Below are 19,617 nucleotides of genomic sequence, written 5' to 3'. Positions count from 1 at the left end.
AGCTAGGTGTTTTTGCTTCGTGCTCAGGGAAAAGCTGCTGGGGTCTCTTTGCAACAAGGGCACCACAGTCTGCTTCAGACCTTCCTGCGTTCCTCAGTGTGATGCTAAGTTGCAGAAATATGCCTGCCTTGAATGGTTTACATCCTGATGTGAACAGTATCACAGACCATGAAATCAGTGGGAGACACCAGAAACCTGTAGATGTCGAATGTAGAAACACAGTGTAGGAAACTACTTTTCATTGACTTATGTAATTCAACCAGCTACATCCATTATTAGGTAGAAAGATTAAGTTGTTCTTGCCTCACTGATCAGCATTCAATGTTTGTAGCTGCTGCAAAAAGAGGCATCAAAAAGATGCACGTGAAAAACAGACACGCAGCTTTTTGACTGGAATTGAGAAAATGGGGTGGGTTTGGGGATGGTGTGGCATTAACATGGAATGAGAAGGAGGACACATCCTTCCTCCTGAAATAAGACAGAGGAAGAAAATGCAACAAATCACTCGAGGAAGCTAAGGCCAAGTCTAAATCTAGGATCATGTTCTTCCTGGCAGCTGCCACACCTGTTATATTTGTGCTAAGGGAAGAGGTGACAACATCCAATACAAGCAGAGGCCTTGGTCTGTCCCAGAGACAGGTGCTTAGTCACCACACAAGTGGTGACTTGAAATGACCTCCTACTAAAACAAACTGCAGGGTGTGTAAGTATGACAGACTGTAATACTGGTTGCAACACTGATCCTGGTGTAGGAATTAAATGTTACAAAATGCAGTGCAAGACCTGATGGAAAGGTAGAGCAGTATTTAAAGAAAGCTGATTTCAATCACCTGGTCCTTCTGTCCTTCTCTCGTATTGTTATGTTCAGTCCAAAGCACCAAAATGCACATATCTAAGTAGTCAGGCCAAGATCACTGTGTTGTAATACGAAGTTCAAATAATGCCACCTGTCAAATCCTTTCTTACCCCTCTTGGCTTCCCTTGGGTAGAAGCAGAGGCAGTTTTTGAACAGATTTGCTGTGCCCTTTAGGAATGCAGATATTTTGGTATGCTTTTGTTTAATTGATTTGTCTTAGTTTTTTATTTCAACCTTTAAATGTTGAGCAAGCTCACTGCCCGTTGTATTTGTTTCTTCTTTCTGAAGTATCTTTATGAATACTCTTTTCTACTACTGAGGTAACAGAAAGAGGAATGGCACCTCTGACTTACTGTAACCTTGTTGTCATCATCTATTATCAGAGAGTAGCTTTTCTGTTGGTAAGTCATTTCTGCTGTAAGCCTCTGAGAGCACGGGCCTTTTGATTTTTACTGTGAGAGTGGTGAGGTGCTGGAACAGCTGCCCAGAGAGGCTGTGGGTGCCCCGTCCCTGGAGGTGTTTAAGCCCAGGTTGGATGGGGCCCTGGGCAGCCTGGTCTAGTATTAGATGTGGAGGTTGGTGGCCCTGCAAATGGCAGAGGGTTGGAGCTTCATGATCCTTGAGGTCCCTTCCAACCCGGGCCATTCTGTGATTCTGTGATCTTGATCTGAACACCTCATTTCTCAGTGTTTACCGGTGTGTCATTATTTATGTCCTTGATTGTCAACTGTGTCATGTTTGTAATCCTTATTTTATTAATTCTGTACAGATATTTCTGTACTCAATTCAGACAAGTCTTGATATTTCTGTTATGAATCCCTGCACTCTTCTAACAGTTGGGATTATCCTCACATTTTCCTCTTAATTTTCTCCAGGAAAAGCCTGCTAAGCGCGTAATTACTGTTCCTTCTGTGCCAGCCCTGGTTCTTTAGATAACAGTCTCTCAGTTGATGAATCAAGTACCGTTACAATTGCTGCTTTTTTGTTGCTTCCTTTTGGGAGATCGGTACTATTAACGTTGGAAAACAAAGCAAATAAAGCTCCTTGTCTTTATAAGGTTGTTTAAATACTAACAGCAAGTTTTTGTTTTCGTGCTGAATGCCCGGTTCCTTTGACGGTAAGAAATAGGAAGAACCAAGACAATCTGCAAAGCCCATTAACGTTTCTTTCCAATTAGATGATTCTCTGCAAATAAGTCGATGCAGTGTATTTCTGAGTAGTGTGTTCTTAGAAGAGTTCTCCTCTGTCTCCACAGAGAATGACTCGACAGCAGGACATTTACAGAGTAACAATTCAAGGCCATGATCACGTACACTCACACAACAGAATTCTGTCATAATCCAAGGAAAGTTTAATAAATATCAGAACCAACTGCAAGTCTGAACTGACAGTGAAGTGCCAAGAAGCTTATTTTTGAAAAAGGTACATACTATACACTGCTTCCTTCACATGCCTCATATCGAAAGCTGTCTGGACATGAAAAAGGAAGTTGTTAGAATTGAAACTATTTGTGAAAGCAGTAGTAAACCTTTATCACCTTTATATAAATATATATATATATTCCAAAGATCACTTTTTTTTTTAAAATCACTGTAGAGAATTCTTTTTGATGCGTATAATCAGTATTCAAAATATTCTTTACTTCTTTCCAAACAAATAGCAGAATTAAACTAGATTAAGCACCAGAAATGAGAATATCAGTACCACTATCTTTGTTTAAGACTCTTTGAGGGCTTAGACTGGCAGCTTGACAAAAATGGTGAATTGAATATGAGTTTGCAGACTAGTTATTTAAAATAAATGATCCTTTCCAGAAACCTAGTATTTACTTAAACACCTTTTATTTGACTGGACAGAATTCCCTGTTTGCCTCTGATCCTTTAGCATTTAAGTAGTGTTTGTATTGGCTCAGATATCCCCAAGCATGATTGCTCTGTGCTAGACACACTACTAGAAAAGCAGCTTTATCCCAAAGATGCATGTTCGTATCAAATAATGATAATGCACAATAGGAGAAGGAGTACACAAAATAAATGATTAATATAATAAGAAACTTCATTACAAACTGTCTACAACTGAGGTGATTTTAAAAGAAAGATGTGAAGGTGACCAAGACATTGGCACAGGTCTACACTGTAGGCACAGACCCATGTCAGTACTTTCTCCATTATTACTGTGTTTCATTGAGAAATTTATCAAGTTCAGAATATGTTAACAAAAGCTTCACCATTCAGGTCTTTCAGAAACATGGTATTTTAACTTCTACAGCCTCACAAGATTTATCAGCCACACTAGTTTTGCGTTTGAATTTGCAGCACTAAAAATTACCCTGGGATGCAGAGTCTCACCGTAATGAAAATGAGAGTAGTAGAATATGGACATTATCAAAAGTCTCATAGACAAAAAGGAAGATAAAATATTTAATTATATGCCTTCTATCACATTTTCAAAAAAAAAACAATATTTTGGTGTGCTGCAGTGGTTTGCTTTAGTCATCTTCATCGTTACTGAATGTACAGACAACATCTGCTGCTCATTTCATTTTTTCCTGCAGACATTGCTGTAGCATCCCTTCCTGAATTCCCCCAAATGTTCTTTCTTTGGAAAATACTGTGATGTCTCTTTTCCCTTACACAACTAAACATCGTAGACTAGCTCAGGTGTTCTGCTTTATAAATAAGTTATATTCTTATTCACAAGTTTGAACTCATTCCTGAGTCCAGGAAGGAATCAAGATCGCTAGGGAGAAGTCAGGCCTGTAACCTGTGCAGCCTATGAGCCAAACATGTACACTGGTATAAGGGACTTAGGAAGATTTAAGTGGCACATTTTATTATTTTGCCACAAGTATTCACATTCCATCTGGTTCACTTTCACAACACCACACATGTCCACTTTCAAACATCATTAGAAAAAAAAAGGTTTTCTTAAGGAGGTTGCCAAGATTTTTCCCCTGGTAATTCTCTGTCTGTAGTGCGAAGATTTCTAGAGCTCCTTGGCACAACAGGTTTACCCTCCTACATTGTTCTGCACTGGCATGAATCCTGACCGTTGTTTAAACATGACTTTAGTTTGAAAAAGAAGCACAAAAATTGCATTACACAACACTGATATGCTCTTTCTTCACTATCTATGAAGCAAGACAATTGTCTTTTTCTTGAAACAAATATCAGGCCTTAAAACTCAGCTCAGGAAGCTTACTCCCTCCTTCTCAAGAATAGTTTGAAGTTCAGTTGAAGTCAGTCATACCAGGACAATGTATTCAGGACTCAGCGCAGGTTTGGCTGACCTGTAACAACTCTTACATGTTGCAGATGACCTCACTGGGGGACAGTCATAAACATGTATTTTCTCAAAAGCTTATAGAATGCGCTGGAAGAAGGCTGCTACTGTGATTTTTAATTTGCTGTTAAATAACTATTATATGTATGCTATACATCTATGCTAGTCTATATATGTTGCAATATGTTTAGCAACACATTTTATTTTAATAACATTTCTTCAGAGTGAAGCTACATGTGGAAGAATCCATAAATATCCCAGACATTCAGTTCAGCTCTTGGCCCTTCTTTGTTAAATCAGCCAGAAGTGGGTTCCATTTCTCCTCTTACTGAAGAGGCTATTGTTTCCTTACCTTTAACAAACTTGTTTTGTTTTTTATCCCTTGTTATACAGGTCAGCATGCGTTTTAGAATGCCATTCCCAACTAAATGCAACAGTTTTTAACCTCAAGCTCCAAATACAGTCACAGTAATCCCAAAACACTATCTGACATGCATTTGAACCAGGACTGCAAAGTTACTTTCCCTTCCTTTTGTTTTCCCCTGCTTCCTCAGCACTTCACATTCACTTCCATATTGTTATTCATGCTGCTACTCATTTGTATCAGGATAGAAAACAAAACTTGAGATGAGTTCCTCAGTCTCCTTAGGATGAGTTTGTTTACAATGTCTGCATTTCTCAGAATGGGGCCAGAAAGAAGGGGAGGAGGCAGCTGGGCAGTGCGGGTGCAGAAGAGCAGGCTTACATAGATATCAGTCTAGAACATCAGAGCTTAGCCTTCAGCCAAGGTAGGATGTACACAACTAATATGTCTTGTCACTGTCATCTCTCTTGTCTTCAAACCTTTAATCTGTATAAAGGTGATCATATTGCTCTTTCTAAAGCACATCAATTAGTGTTTGCAAATGATCCATGTAATTGAGCTTCACAGTACAGTGTGAGCACCCAATGACTAACAAGCCTGCCACGATCCCAAGTTTTGAGCAGCCTGCTGTAAAGACAGCATAAAGCTGTGCACAGATGTGTTACTAATCAGGAAATGTTATAAACAATTTAAAACAAACTTTTAAGGTAAAAAGTGATAGAGAACTTTATTAATACGTCCAGTAATCCAGGCCTATTATACTTGCCTTGCACTTGTAAGGATTTAGGGGCTTTCCAATCTAATCCTAGTATTTGGCGCAGTACAGCAGGTACTCCTTGACAATAGTTCTACTCAAAAATTACATTTAGAATAGAAACATTTTAAACTTGAACTACCCATTCTTTGTATTCACAGAGTTAAAAATACTGTTGATTATTATTCCTGATGCTGAGGGATTTACAGATCTCTCATAGCCATCCTATCAGATAAAATGCAATAAACAATTATTTTTTTGGTATTTTAATCACAAGATTGCTTACTAAATTTCAGCAATAAGGAAAAATAATATTTGTAAAATTTATGTATCTGTGAAAGCAAATGAACTTCAGAACTTCTATTTCTAGTTAGTGCCTGCAGGAACTCACATACCCATCATTTAAAACAACAACTGAACAGAACAGCCAAGCTTACACTCCAGTTTGATTTGACTCCTCTTTGGGATCGACAAGAAATTATAGTCCTGGAAACCCATATCTATAAAATAGTTTTGCAAAGTAGACACATAATGCGTATCTCCTTGGTCTCTGAACCTTTTACTGTTATAAACTATGAGATGTTCATTCCTGACAGGACCCAGAGATTACACTTTCTTGAAAAATGCTCCAAATTTTCTGGGATCCAATGAATCTTTGTAGATTATGTTTGTTCCATCATGAAGTGTGACTGACTTTTACAGTTCAGTCCTTCACTTACTACGTTCTTTGTTCCAGTCAAGACAGCAAAAGAAACTCTGAGATGCTGAATTGCAATACTCCTGCTCAGTTGAAGAGAATATTGCTAGGATCTGTGAGTGAGAAACCCCAGAAGTGCTGGGACTTTGAAGTACTGGGATTTTTGCTTAAGATTTACTCAGAGTACCTGCTCCAGGTTGGACCACTGAAGAATTTTGAAATTGGAGGACAGTTATGTGTAGGAGGAATATATGATAAAAAGTTGAAAATACAATCTATGGTGTGATGAAAACTGAGTAGGTTGAACCCTCAGGGACATCTTATGGCTTGCACAAGTTCTAAGTTACAGCAATTTCCCAGCACATGTTGCATGAATGATAGAGTCTGACATTTTGTACTGTGCAGAGAAACTCTTTCTGCTCTCTGAGGTAAAAAGCTAAGGAGTCTAACAAGGCGGTATTAATCTGCAGGCAAGATACTTTCCAGACAAAGAGAGGAATTGGAGAAAAAATAGAGTAGAAGTTCAACATGCTGCTATTATAAGGCTAGCATGTCTTAAAAGACTGTAAGAATGAGAGAACGTAGTGACATTATTGCCAAAGAAAGCAGAAGAAATCCTGTTTGTTTGTTATGTGGCATGAGTCAAACAGCAGCATTTCAGAGTTCTAGCTCATGTGTAATGAAAAGGCAAGGAGACCATTCTTCTATTTCATAAACAGTTTCGTGTAGTGTCACACCTTGATTGATGTCCCACGTGGTCTGGGAGTCAGGGAAGCCGCTGAGAAATACGGGGCTTCAGAAATTTCCTAACTCAAAGTTGCTTCTAAAAAGGTAAAGCACTGCTTCTACTATATCCAGCTGATTACTGACAGAAGTTATTCCATTTCTGGAAACACAAGTGTATCCAGAAGAACTGAAAGTGGTGTCCATTAGTCATTTAGTAATTTACTGAGGAGCATGTTGGTCTGTATCCAGCCTGACTAAGGTTTCATTTACTCATTTTTTGGTGCCGAGTTGTACAAACAGTGAAGTATGGAAAAGCATCTGACTGATCATGCTTTTTGAGAGTTCCGTTTGTCCTATAGTAAATAACTTGAGAGTTCCTCTTTAGTGAGTACTTTAAAATGTACTGAAGAGAGAGAGGTATTTTAACTGAGTTTTTAAAAGATGCTTTAAAGGTATCTATTCTTTAATCTTAATTTTATGTTACGGCTCTTTGGGTCTGAAACACATACTCCCACTGAAAGATGCATCTGGAAAACAGCCTTAGATATGGAGATGTAACACAGACTACCCATGTATTTTCTATTCTTTTAGTCCAGTTTATCACATTAAACATGAAATGGGAGTAGGAAGACTGGCTACAGTTAAAAATTAAATAAAAAAGTTCCAAATTTTACTGAGGTACCTTAAGTAACATTAAAACAAACAGGATAACAAAATGAGTTGTTCAGATCTGAGTTTGGACTTCAATTTGTAAAAATAAATGCCTGATCTGCTATGTTTTGCTTATACCACTTTTCTAGGAAAGAGATAGCCTATAAACACATCTAAATTATGCACAGGCACCTGCCCTCCCATCGCTTGGGCATGCTAAGTTAAAAAGTGTTGCTTGACGATTCCTGTAAGAACACAGTTCCCTTCTGGACTGAGGGACATAGGCAACTGGGAATGATGAATCATGAGAAGCTGGTTTAGGCAGCAGCACAGTGAGTAGCAAGTAGCATTGTGTCACAGGCTGTGTCAGGTGTGTCAGTGCAAAAATATTGTCAGAAGAAAATTAAGTTCTGACAGACTTTCGAAGTCTTTATTCTAATCCTTCTGCTGAAATCATAGCTAGCATCAAAATCAGGTTGGGACAGTTATCCTGCTGGCCCTGTTAATCAAATGGCCAAGAAATAATCAAAGAATTATAAAATGACCCAATCTTACAACCTCCTATTGCATGAAGGCGTAGCATCTCACAGTTTCTGACAGCAGCAGTTAGCATCAAACACCAGTGGAAATGTAGGTTAAATTTATATCATTAAATGCTCTATATGCTCAAGCCTTGGAAGGCGAAGCACAGATATTTCACATCACAGTGCTGTTTTATCCTCAGATTAACATCATCTCTTCCCATTGATCTCTTCACCATAGGAGAGCTTATAGCCACGAATGCACAGTTCCAATTATGAGCTTGAGTTTTACAGTGCTGTTCAGCATCTGAAACTTTAAACTTCAACAGCAGACAATTTTAGTAACTTCCCATCATTTAATCTCCCTTTTTATGGGGAGAGGGGTCAGTGAACTACATTGTCAGGTTTTAAACTGCACAATGGCACTTTAGAGCCATTTGTGGACATGTTTAAGAAAGGAGGTAGAGTGATTTTTAATGAATATGCTATAAACGGCTTGAGAAGCTTTAAATATTGCTGTTGTGCCAGGTTTCAAATATGTTACTAGAATAACACTGACAAGTTTCTTCATGGTATAGTCATTTAGCTATTGGTGTTTGACAGCTGAAAGTGAAGAAACCAAAGAATTCAAATTACAAGCTGAAGCAGTGATAGAAAAGGGATACTGCTATCATGTGACATAAAAACACATTTTCTGCTGAAAGCAAGAAATATAGGAGCTTTCACATAGCAGGTAAATCGGTCTCATGATTTCCTGTTAAAAGATACGCTGTTCTGAGGGGATTTGAACTCTCCTGCTTGAACCTCATCCTAACATGGTTCGCAAACACAGTTTTGCTGCATTTGTGGGCTGCAAAGATGTATTGATGAGCTGGAGAAAATGGTTCTCTCAAAGCTTATTACTGTCTTGTCTTGGGTATTTCCTCATTTTGGCAAGCTGCTGAACTATACTGACTTCATTCTTTGCTCAGAGAAAATGTCTGTTCTCAGATAACGTAGGCTAGCCATTTTAAAATTTTAAATTCTTTTTAAAAGTCTGTTTAAATTCTGTTTTTATATTCTTTAGAGTCAGCTCCTTGATGTCTGTATACCTTTTGTGAAATTAGTATTACGTAATTACCAACAATACTTCAGCCAATCTCCTAAGCTATAGATGCAGCCTAACGTTGTTCAAGAATCTGGCAGCTTGAACTTGGATAATATTTCTGACTGGATCTGCAATTTGCAATTTAAAACTGTCCTGGTGGGGGACAACCCTCATCAGCCAGAGCTTTGATCAGCTGTAGCTGATACTCAGTATCAATGACTAGCATGGTTTCCTACTCGTGATTTCCCCATTATGTGCTCTGTTCACTCAGTAACAGCCCTCAAAATGTACTAAGGACCAAGATTTTATATCAGGATGTGTTGCACATAGTGAACATTTTGCTATGCTATCATGCAGTACATCCAGCTAATACAGAGGAGAACCAAAGCATCAGAGTTATAGCAATAGATTTGGTAATAATGTGGTCAGATACCACAAATCTTGGTTAATATGCAGCAACTCGAAAGCCAGGAAAGCAGCAATCATAATAAAAGTAATCATACCTCATTTGTTGTGTAGGAAAAAAGCAGACATTAAAGAGATACCATTCAATACCATTATGGACTAAATGCATCCTGCACAGGCATGACTTGAGACACAAAGCCAAGAAAAATAGCTTACAAAATTAAAACTGACTTTCATTCAGTACAAAACAATGGTATATTTAAATGACACATGACTTTTACTGATTTAAGCACAGAACAGCAGACACAGAAAAGTAAGCAGGAGAGGACAGTCTGTGGTATAAGGATGGGATGACAAGGTAGAGGATCTCTATGACCGCAGAGCATATGGAGTAAGCGTGGAAAGAATGAGTTACCCTTGGAATGAAGAAATGACAGATAAGGGGTTTAATCGAATAAAGACTATAGAGAGGGTGAATAGGATCAACTCTTCACTACTCCTTCCAGCATACAAATGGTGAGTAACCAGATGAAGCTGACAGGAGACTAACAGAAAGATGTGTTACTTCACACAGTGTATCAAAGCTGCCAAACATTTTGCTGCAGTAATTTTTGCTGCCAAGTGTTCATGAGTTCAAGCATAGTCTTCACAAGCCTACAGAGAAGTTGACCACCAAGCATTTTTAAATGCACAAACTGTGTGGGAAAAGTATAGTCAAACTTGGCTTGTTCTTACATGCTTCCCTAGGTACCTGCTTTTTCCTGTCACTGGAGGCAAAATACTGGGCTAGGAAGACCTTTTGATCTGACCCAAAACTGGAACATATGAAATAAGAGTGCCTAGATACAGGTCATATTATTAGGCTCATGTCAAATGTATACAACATGAGATCAGATGACCTTAGAATATATTATAGCCTCACATTCCATTACAATCTATTAATTAGTAGATTTTTAACAAGAGAATCCCCTCCATTCCACTGAGAGTAAGTTTTAAGTGCCAGCACATTCTGCCAGTGAAAACACTGGAAAAGTCATCATTATTCACAGCCATTTCTAGTATTAAATGAGAGTCCTATAGAAGCAATAGATCACATTTCAGAATGATAACAACGAATCACTAGTGCCTAAAGATGGCCTATCTTACATGCTTTCCATACAATATGTTATGTGTGTGATCAGTAAAAGCTGTAACTGTACCTGTGTGATGTCTCAGAATCAATATTGACTACTTTTTATTTCAGAATAAGAATGCTTGGACAAGATCTTTCTGATAAGTGGCACAGTAGGACCCACTAGCTTCTCTCTGGCCACGCAGAACAACGTGCCAGGTATGCTAATTACTGAGTGACTGAGGGAGTTCAGTGTTGCCCTACATGTGTCTTTTGCATACCCATGGGTGGCTGCTATAGAGCATGAGAGTAGCTTTGCGTTTTTCGTGAGTATAGTCTTTCTACTTGCAGCACAGCTAACAAGATTCCCGACAAAAGGCCACGAAACGAGGGCTTCATATCTAGCCTGGTGGCTCAGTGTTTATGCATTAAATGAGTTAAATAAGACTCTTAATCTGCTCAGATCTGCTGAGCAGGGTTGAGAGCACAGACTAAATTCAAAGAGACTGGGAACATGCTCATGTAAATTGCACTAAAGGGAATGTTGTTCATATTGCTAGCCTTTCCAAGTTTGTTGCTTCAGAGGCATGGAGAAATAGTTCAGATGTTTTTATTTTCATGGCAGAGCTGCCCTTTTATTAGTTGTATATTATAACATTGGAAATGATTATGTATCAAAACAGTACTAAGCTAGAATTATGAGAATATCTAGAAAAAAAAATTATCAGCAAGGTAGAAACAACAGTGATTTCTGTCCAGGAAGTTTATCTAGAAAATGTTATCTACAGTAATTAAATTTGAGTTGCAATCATTTAACCTTTTTATGAAAGGGAATACGTTTTGTAGTCTCAGCCTTGAACTACGTATACCACATACAGACAGTGGCTATACCTTCCTCATCTGCAGTTTTACTCGAGGAAACAATAAATGGTTCCCCAATGCTGCCCTCTGTTGAAAATATATAACTATGTGAACAGATCCCTTTTCATAAGGGCAATGCATGTACAGCAAAATATGGCAGATTCTTGATCATGAGTCTCTCTCAAAGAGGCTCTAAAGACTTTCATTGCATTGCTAAATTTTGGAGATGTGAATGCTACAGTAATACAGAATCTACATGAAACTCTAAACAAGGTAAAAATGACAGTAGGTTTAGAAAAAGAAAAAAAATTGAGTAACTTTTGGCTGCAAATCATCCAAGCAGTATTTGTCACCGGTAATTTATTACTCACAAAAGGAAGAGTGTGTGAACAATTCATCTGTGTTTGATTCATCCAGTAGTAATTATGATGCCAGATATGCTTAGGTAAAGGTTTTGGATGGCAATGCTTTGTGTACATACAAATAGCAACTTATTGACAGCTAATGTAAATACAAGCCAAGTTCTCACCTTCAGCTGTAAGAAATTTATACATTTACTGTTTTAAAGCTTGCACTCTGAATAATGTACTATTTCATAATGTTGAAAAAAGAAATTGTTAAAGTTTTTCAAAAATCTCTATATAGTTTTTATTCATATTCCCGCTTGTATTCAGAATTATAAATATAGATCTCCACGATCTTAATTAACACCTCTACTCTCACGGGTCTAGTATGTCTGGTTGTACAAGGGCAGTGTTTCAACATATACTTTAATAGTTTCACAACTGCTAATCTGATTGTTCACAGTCATTCTGTTATAGTAAGAAAGGTACTCTCATGTAAGCATGTGTGGCTGCACGTACAGTGTGCCTTTATAAGCACTCCGCCTATCACGAGTTCTACAGCAGCTTTCCTGAATGCAATACACAGGAATTCTTTTCTCTGTCCAGTCATACAGAACTAATGCTATTGGCTACTGAGCTAGGTATGGACACATTATTTTGTAATATCATTATTAGAAAGCCAGTTAACAACACAGCAGAGAATGTTGCTAACTTTCTATTAATAGTGCAAGGTACAAACCTTTTATTACATTCTGGAGTTGATCCCTGGGTAGCTCTTCATTTAGGTATTTTCCCAGTGATGAGAAAGCACCGAGAATATTCTCAGTTGTATTTGCTACATCACAAGCTATTGCAGACAGTGTTTGCAAGAATTCAGAAATGTCTAGTATGTCTTTCCCTGTACTGTGATTTGTACAGGGAAACTATAAAGGGTACTACATTGTCCTTTGTAATAGTTACAGAGCAAAGATGTTATTAGCTGCTGTGTGCATCACATGTATATAGGAGACCCTTCTGTAATCAGTAAAGCAAGAAAGCAACGTTTACAGCAGCTTTTCACTAGCAAATGGTATCAACTTACCCTAGCTTAGAAGATGGACTGGCCCTTAGTTTTCTGATCAAGTAATGTGTGAGCTTCACACAGCCATTTATAATACCATTTATCTGGGTTTGTTGTGAGACAGCTATGTCTATCATACAAATACTATCTTCTTTCAATGGCTGAAGAACTAAAATATTTGGACTAGCAACTTCCTTCAGGATCAGCAGACAAACAAGATTACTAGCATCGCTTTCCAGCATTCAGCAGATACATGATAGTTGGTACTAATTAATCGTCAGTTACTCTAAAGCTGAATATCCAGTGGGTCGTTCTGAAGAAAACAGTTGGAGAGAATTGTAAAAGTCTTTCTGGGACAGTTATTCATATCAGTTACATGTGATACGAATTTCCCATGCATCAGCTACTCTGCAAGTTGTTACAGAGATGCTTTTACTGGATGGGAGGAAGGATGTGCTCTGAGAAGAGGCCAGAGAGTGCGGTTAAAAAGTTCTGGGAGTGAAATTATAAGAAAAAACATGCAAACGATGGAAATATAAATTGTCATTAACCAATTATCATTGGTCCAAAACCATTAGCAGTCTGAAAGTGCTCCGTGGTGATGCAAACTGCAAACTATCCACCAGAGGGAAACACACGCTTAGAAAGAAAACCAAACAATTTGAAGGATGAATGAAGCATCTCCCTTAAACTAAAAACACTGCAAATTCAATTCAGAATTTTTCATAGTAATACCACAGACTTTCTTAGATTTTGAATGTTTTCAGAAGTTATTTTCAAACCAAAAAGTAACACACTTAATGTTTCCCATGCTGATGGCTCTGCTGTTGCACCACATATAGAAACAGTGTAGAATATGCGTGCACACACACACAAAATCATACTTAGACTTTTTTTATATACAGAAATGCAGCCTAAACTCACTGCTGTTAAAACAATTAGACCAAGTTTATGAGAGCAGAAGTCCAGCTCTATGTTCATACATTAAAAATCCCACCACATTTGGTCACTGGAATGGCTACACTTATGATGTGTTTAACCACTGTTGTGTTTAGTATGTTTTTAAACATATTACACTGCTATTAGAAGTATGTTACATTTTCCAAAGGTTTGTGTTCTACTTGGGTAAATTTAAAAAATAACAGTTTGGCTTTTAGAGAACATTTGGAGACATCTTAAGATGAGTCTGAAATTTTCGTAGTGATCTAACAACCACAAAGAGCTCTTAAAAAAACATGGTCTTCATCTAATGTTAACCCTAATATCTGTGTTACTTAATCTAAAAGCCTGCCTTCAGAATGATAATCAGGAAATCTCAGCATTTCACCTGTCTTGGATATTTTTTGAAAGAGAAATCTCAGCCTGTTGCTGCAATTCCATGATTCATCTGCTTTCTTGTTTAAATTAAAGATACAGATGAAGGCAAAAACCACTTGGAAGGCAAGGTTCAAATGAAGTGGAAGAAACATGTTTCTGAAAAATGTAAGGACAGGTGCTTCAGAAGTAGAACCAGATCCACACATCACTGGATTGGAGCTATACCAATGCTGCTACCAGTCAATATCTGTACAAACAACTGCACCCAATGGAAATTTCTGAAGAGGAAAATCTTACAGAGATATTCAGCATCTCACCTTAAATGTTTTTTATAATAGTAAGTGTCTGCAATGTAGTACAGAATAGATATACACTGGCAATAAGAAAATAAAAGGCCCGTCCAAAGTTACTTCTGGAGAAATAATGAGATGCTTAACATTGATTTCATTAGAAGAAGAGATACTGCCCAGCACTTCCTCCCACTGGTGGATTTTTAAGCTTGGTTTTCAGAAATTCCCTTTAGAATACGAACAGTTGCTTTGTGTTTTTCTCTACCCAATGTGTGATAAATGCAGTTAAAAATAAAAGGAACTGCATTATGTGAAATCCAAATTAAAATCTCACACGGTATTTTGATAAAGTAATTCTTGATTTCAGTGGAGTTACTCTTAGATTTGCTGTTGATCTCATTATACTCTTACGAGATCGAAAACAGCTAAGCTGATTGGCACTGGGAGGAGGTGTTGCAATCCATTTTCCATTCTGGAAGGTATTTCTTTATGTTGTACACTGTATTTGCCAGGTTTGTAAAATTCTACCTCAATATTTAAGGAAATAATCTGTATCACAGTCTTAAATAGAGCACAGTATGCATAATTCCTTGTTTCGGTGCTTATTTTACAGAAAATCCCATTCTGGTTTCACTTCTGTGACTTGCCTCTTTTTGTTGGTGCTGCTCTTTTAGTTCCTCCTTTAATTATTTGGACCCAGACTTTAAAATAAAACGTTCTGACATCATAGTAACAAAGTAGTACTTAGATATTCTTTGGTTAGACAGTGAAGAACTTCTGATTCACAAAATATTTGAATACTGCATTAAGTACCGAGTTTTCTAGGGGGTTATGTCATGGCATATTGATGGCACAGCAGGACAATGAAATCATATGTTTTCTGAGAAGCAGACTGTTTCCTCCTAACCCTATATGCAGACTACTCTGGTGGTTTTGTTTGGTTGAAGAACATAAGAAAAACAACTACCTCTCACTTTATTGCACTTCTCACTGCAAAGGCTGGTTTCTTCATATCAGCATGTTTCTAAAGCACAATCAACAGTTCTCTCCTGAATTTTTAGAAAAGAGATTACTTGAAGACAGAGAGTACTATAATTTTTCATGCTTTAGAACGGAATTTCATATCAAACATCTGATGCACATTTGTGGTTTATCTGCCACTCTTCTGACTTTTTCTTCTTTATAAAATGTCCAGCTATTCACATAAACAAAAGCATAAGAAGGTTTCTTTCTCCTCGCTCTCCTCACAGGCAGCCTTAACCAAGTAGCAAGCTTTTTTAAAAAGGGAGACTTCCAAAAAACCATCTCCATGCTGTAAAATCTGCTAGGTGTGGTGGATGTGTAATTAAGAGGAAAGCCAGGCACAACGCTGTATTCTATTTTTGCTTTGTATGCAAAAATGCATACTGTTTTCCTAAACAGAAGAAACGTATGCGGTCTGATGTTTGTGAGCTTTAGGATGTGAGGTCACATGCCTTACTAGACTACATAGTATCAGTTAGGGAAGTTTCTCCAAGTTTGCTTTCTTGCATGGTCAGAATAAAAGCAGAGCGCAAGGTGCCAAGGATATTGCCTTCCAAAAAGGTCTGAAGAATATCCAGAATGAGTCAAGCTGAGGAAACCAGTACCCACATGACATGGAACACCGTGAAGCTGGTAGTTTGCATGATACTGAGCTTGTCATTTATTATTGGGACTCCTGGAAATTGCATTGTCATCTGGACTGTTTGTACTAAAATGAAGCAAATGTCTCCTTCAGTCCTGCTGATCTTGAACCTGGCCATTGCAGATATCCTCGTACTGATTACTTTGCCTATCTGGATTTACTCCTTTGCTGACTCATGGGTTTTTGGAATCATCTTCTGCAAAATACTGGTCTTTGTTATTTACTGCAGCATGTATGCTAGTATATTTCTGATTACAGCACTGAGCCTGGAGAGATTAATGGCTGTGTTTTACCCTTTTGCTGTTCAGAGATACAAAACGAAGGAGAAGACTTCTTTAATCATGGTCCTCATTTGGTTCCTGTCTGTAGCTTTTGGTATTTCTATCATTCCATTTCAAGAGACAGACGAAATCAACGGTGGACAGCAATGCACGTGTCGCAACTACTCTTCTACTAAACAGAAAGTGTCGTATCTTTTGCTGGAAACTCTTGCAGGTTTCATAATTCCTTTTTTAATTATATGCATCTCTTATGTGTGTGTTGCAAAAAGAATAAGCAAAATGACTTACCAATCGAAGCAGCGATCAGAACGGCTCATTACCAGCATTGTGGTGGCATTCATTTTATGCTGGTTTCCTCATCATCTTTTCAACATCCTAGATATTATTTCAATTGAGATAGAGCACTCTGAGGAAACGTATTTGACTCTGGAAAAAATTGTAGACGTAGGAGAGTATATTTCTGGAGCACTTGTGTTTGTCAGTAGCTGCATTAACCCTCTACTTTATGCTTTTGCTGCACGAAAATTTCAGAATCACCTGAGAATTGCCAAGATATCAAAGCTCTTTGAACAGATGAGTCAGACTGTAACAGACGAAGACAAGAAAAAGAGTCATTCTGTAGCCAAACAAGAGACTGTTTCAGTAGGCATGGAAAATCTCTAACAAAGAACATAAGCTTAGTAAATAATGGGATTCTGGGGCATCCACTCAGTAGTTCTTACATCTAGAGACAAGTAAATGTTATTACAGTTCTGTATGTTTTAAAAGAGTTGTCAGTAACAACCCTGTTTGGTTCCTAAGCTGGTATCCACGTCACAAAATCAAGCACCTCAGTGATGCTGAGAACCTCATCAAGGTGGCTGAAAGTTTGAAGTGCAAGGAATGCAATATTTTTACTCTGCAGTAGAGTTGTGATTTTTAGAAAAAATGTAGAAAACAAACAACATTTACATGGAAAACAAAATTTGGAAATTTAAAACTTAATTGTTTTGTGGAGCAAAACCTGAAGTGGTCAAAAAGTCCCCATATATATAATCTGAAGTTCTAAGTGAGCAAGCTTGGATTCTTATTAGGGGTAAGAATGGATTTCAAGATTATTAACGACACATAACATTTGTGGGTAGATGGAAAACAGAGCTACTTTTATACAGGACTTCATTTAGGTTTAAAAGTAACAGGGGTTGTTTACACAACTTCATTTACAGAAGAATCTTACGTTAAGTATTAGGTATGGCATGCGCTTTCAGAAGAAGGTACAAGAAATCTGTGTTTCATTACAGTTACAGACCTCATGCTATATTTGATCTAGAGTATGTTGCATACTTTAGTAGCAACTAAACTATGAATATATCTAATATTTATACTATGAGTATTCTCAAATGGTTTGACTCAGTTAAGCTCACAAGATGTCTGTTCAAGGTCTGGAGGAATTTAATCAAAGCCTACTGTTTGGGAAGGAGACACTGCTGAGATTTTTTTGCATGCAAGAATGTTATGGCAGTAGTACAAAGTACCTAACATCCTAAGAATTTCACCTTGCACATAAAAGCTTGTTTTTTTCTATTCTAGAAAAGAGCAGAACTTGCTTTAAATAAACAAATAAATTAGGACTTTTGAGGAACTTATTTTTGTTTTGTGCATGCAAACTCACTGTGAAAAGACTGCATGGCATCAAATGTTTGCTTTCAACAAGTATTTTTAATTTCTTCTGTGCTTGACATTTTTTATACTTACTTGTGCTTGTTTTTTTAACCAATGATTTGTAATAAGATGAAGATAACTACTGACTACTAAGATTTACTGTTAATATCTTAATATTGTTATATCCTGCAGATTGTGTTTTGGACAGCTGCAAATAGTTTTGTAACTCATATTTACAAAGAAATTGTGAAGGACTAACTAGAACTTCATTTTCAAGAGCTAATTATATAACAGATGTGGAAATTTGAGTTATGTCAATTTAGCTTGTGAACTGGAATAACACAGGGAAATAAAATCCTTATATGTTAATAGAATATTTCTAATCATTTTGCATATGCATTTGTTATTCCTGCTTTCTGTTTTCTTCTCAGTGAAAAGGAAGCCCACACCATACTTTCCCACACCACTGACTTTCCATCAGTTGGACTCCTTCACTGAGATTAAAAGAGAGAAAATCAGGACTTTGTTTACAGCAGAGTGAGAAGATGATGAAATCCCTTTAAACTTAATCCAATGAAACTACCACTTTTTTCACCTCAATAATTATTCCTTAATTGCTGCTAGCATACTAAATATAGCAGTACCTTGCAATAATGGTAGCAACTTTAGTTATCTACTGTATAAAAAACCAAAGATGTATTTCCTAATACAATTTTGAGATAGCAGTTACTCTATTCAATAACAACAGAACTGATGAAGGGATAATAAGCCCCAAAATAGTGTAACTTAGTTAGTGTCCTGGGCCACAGGAAACCAAGCACTTCACAATTTACAGCTGGGAAAAAACTGAGATAAAATTCAGTACAAACTACCTCAGTGGAATTTTCTATCAGTCTGTCCTGTATCTAGTCATCATCAATCCTAGGAAATGGGCTAAGCCCTTTAATCATCATTGTGTGTGAATCATCTATCTCTTCTGGTGCCATTTGCTGTTCAGGAAGCCTTCCAGGTGCATTTACTGCATGTTAAATGCCTTATGTCCAACCCAGGATGAACTATAAAGAGATTAGGGACCAGATACATAGTTTGTGCAGTACTGCCTACTGCAGTAAAGGATGCTAAACCAGCAGCCTTGACTAATTTCACCTTTCTACAAAGCAGATGGAGCTAATTCTTGCAAACACTGGTTTGCACAGATAAAGAGACACTGATGTAATATTTTGGCAACAGAGCTGTAACATAAGTGGATCCACAAGAGCTGATGTAGACATATAAGCTGATGACATGGTTGACTGCTTCTTCCTTCTAAAGGTATACAACAGGCCTGTTAATGCTGCAACATTTACCACTCCATCTATACTAATGTGAGGTCTGACAGAACTACAGGCATGCTAAAACAGGGCCATTCAGCCAGTGGACATTGGATATTCTTGTCTTAAAATACTGAATTCCAGCCAAACCTAAAACCTGGCATAGATCTGGTGCAAAATACTGCATCTTATGATGGTGATACTTCATGACTCCTGTTGCCTACATTATATGTTCCTTCTGTAGATTATATTGGGAGGCTGATATCGAACACTTCCCTTGATTCCAAACAGTTCCAAGCAGTGACTCGGAGACAAGAACAGTCTTACTTGTAAAGTCAGATAACTCAGTGGTAACTCAGATATTCCTAATTCTGTCTGAGAAAAATGAGGTTT

General features: G+C 37.5%; 1 protein-coding gene across 4 annotated transcripts in view; it reads left to right on the top strand.

Moving 5' to 3' along the window:
- LOC415616 (ras GTPase-activating-like protein IQGAP1-like) overlaps positions 1 to 18,283 on the top strand; it is a 106,692-nt gene extending 88,409 nt beyond the window's left edge. For all 4 annotated transcript variants that reach the window (XM_046899567.1, XM_040645961.2, XM_046899568.1 and 1 more), the window contains 2 exons: positions 10,587 to 10,673; positions 14,130 to 18,283. In XM_046899567.1, the coding sequence (XP_046755523.1) occupies positions 15,929 to 16,936 (1,008 nt within the window). In that variant the 5' untranslated portion in view covers positions 10,587 to 10,673; positions 14,130 to 15,928 and the 3' untranslated portion in view covers positions 16,937 to 18,283. The remainder of the gene's footprint in view (positions 1 to 10,586; positions 10,674 to 14,129) is intronic.
- Positions 18,284 to 19,617: the final 1,334 nt, after the last annotated feature.

This window comes from Gallus gallus, chromosome 11, assembly GCF_016699485.2.
Source record: "Gallus gallus isolate bGalGal1 chromosome 11, bGalGal1.mat.broiler.GRCg7b, whole genome shotgun sequence".
NCBI lineage: Eukaryota > Metazoa > Chordata > Aves > Galliformes > Phasianidae > Gallus > Gallus gallus.
Note: the sequence above shows the minus strand (reverse complement) of the source record. Positions and strands in the feature narration are given on the sequence as shown.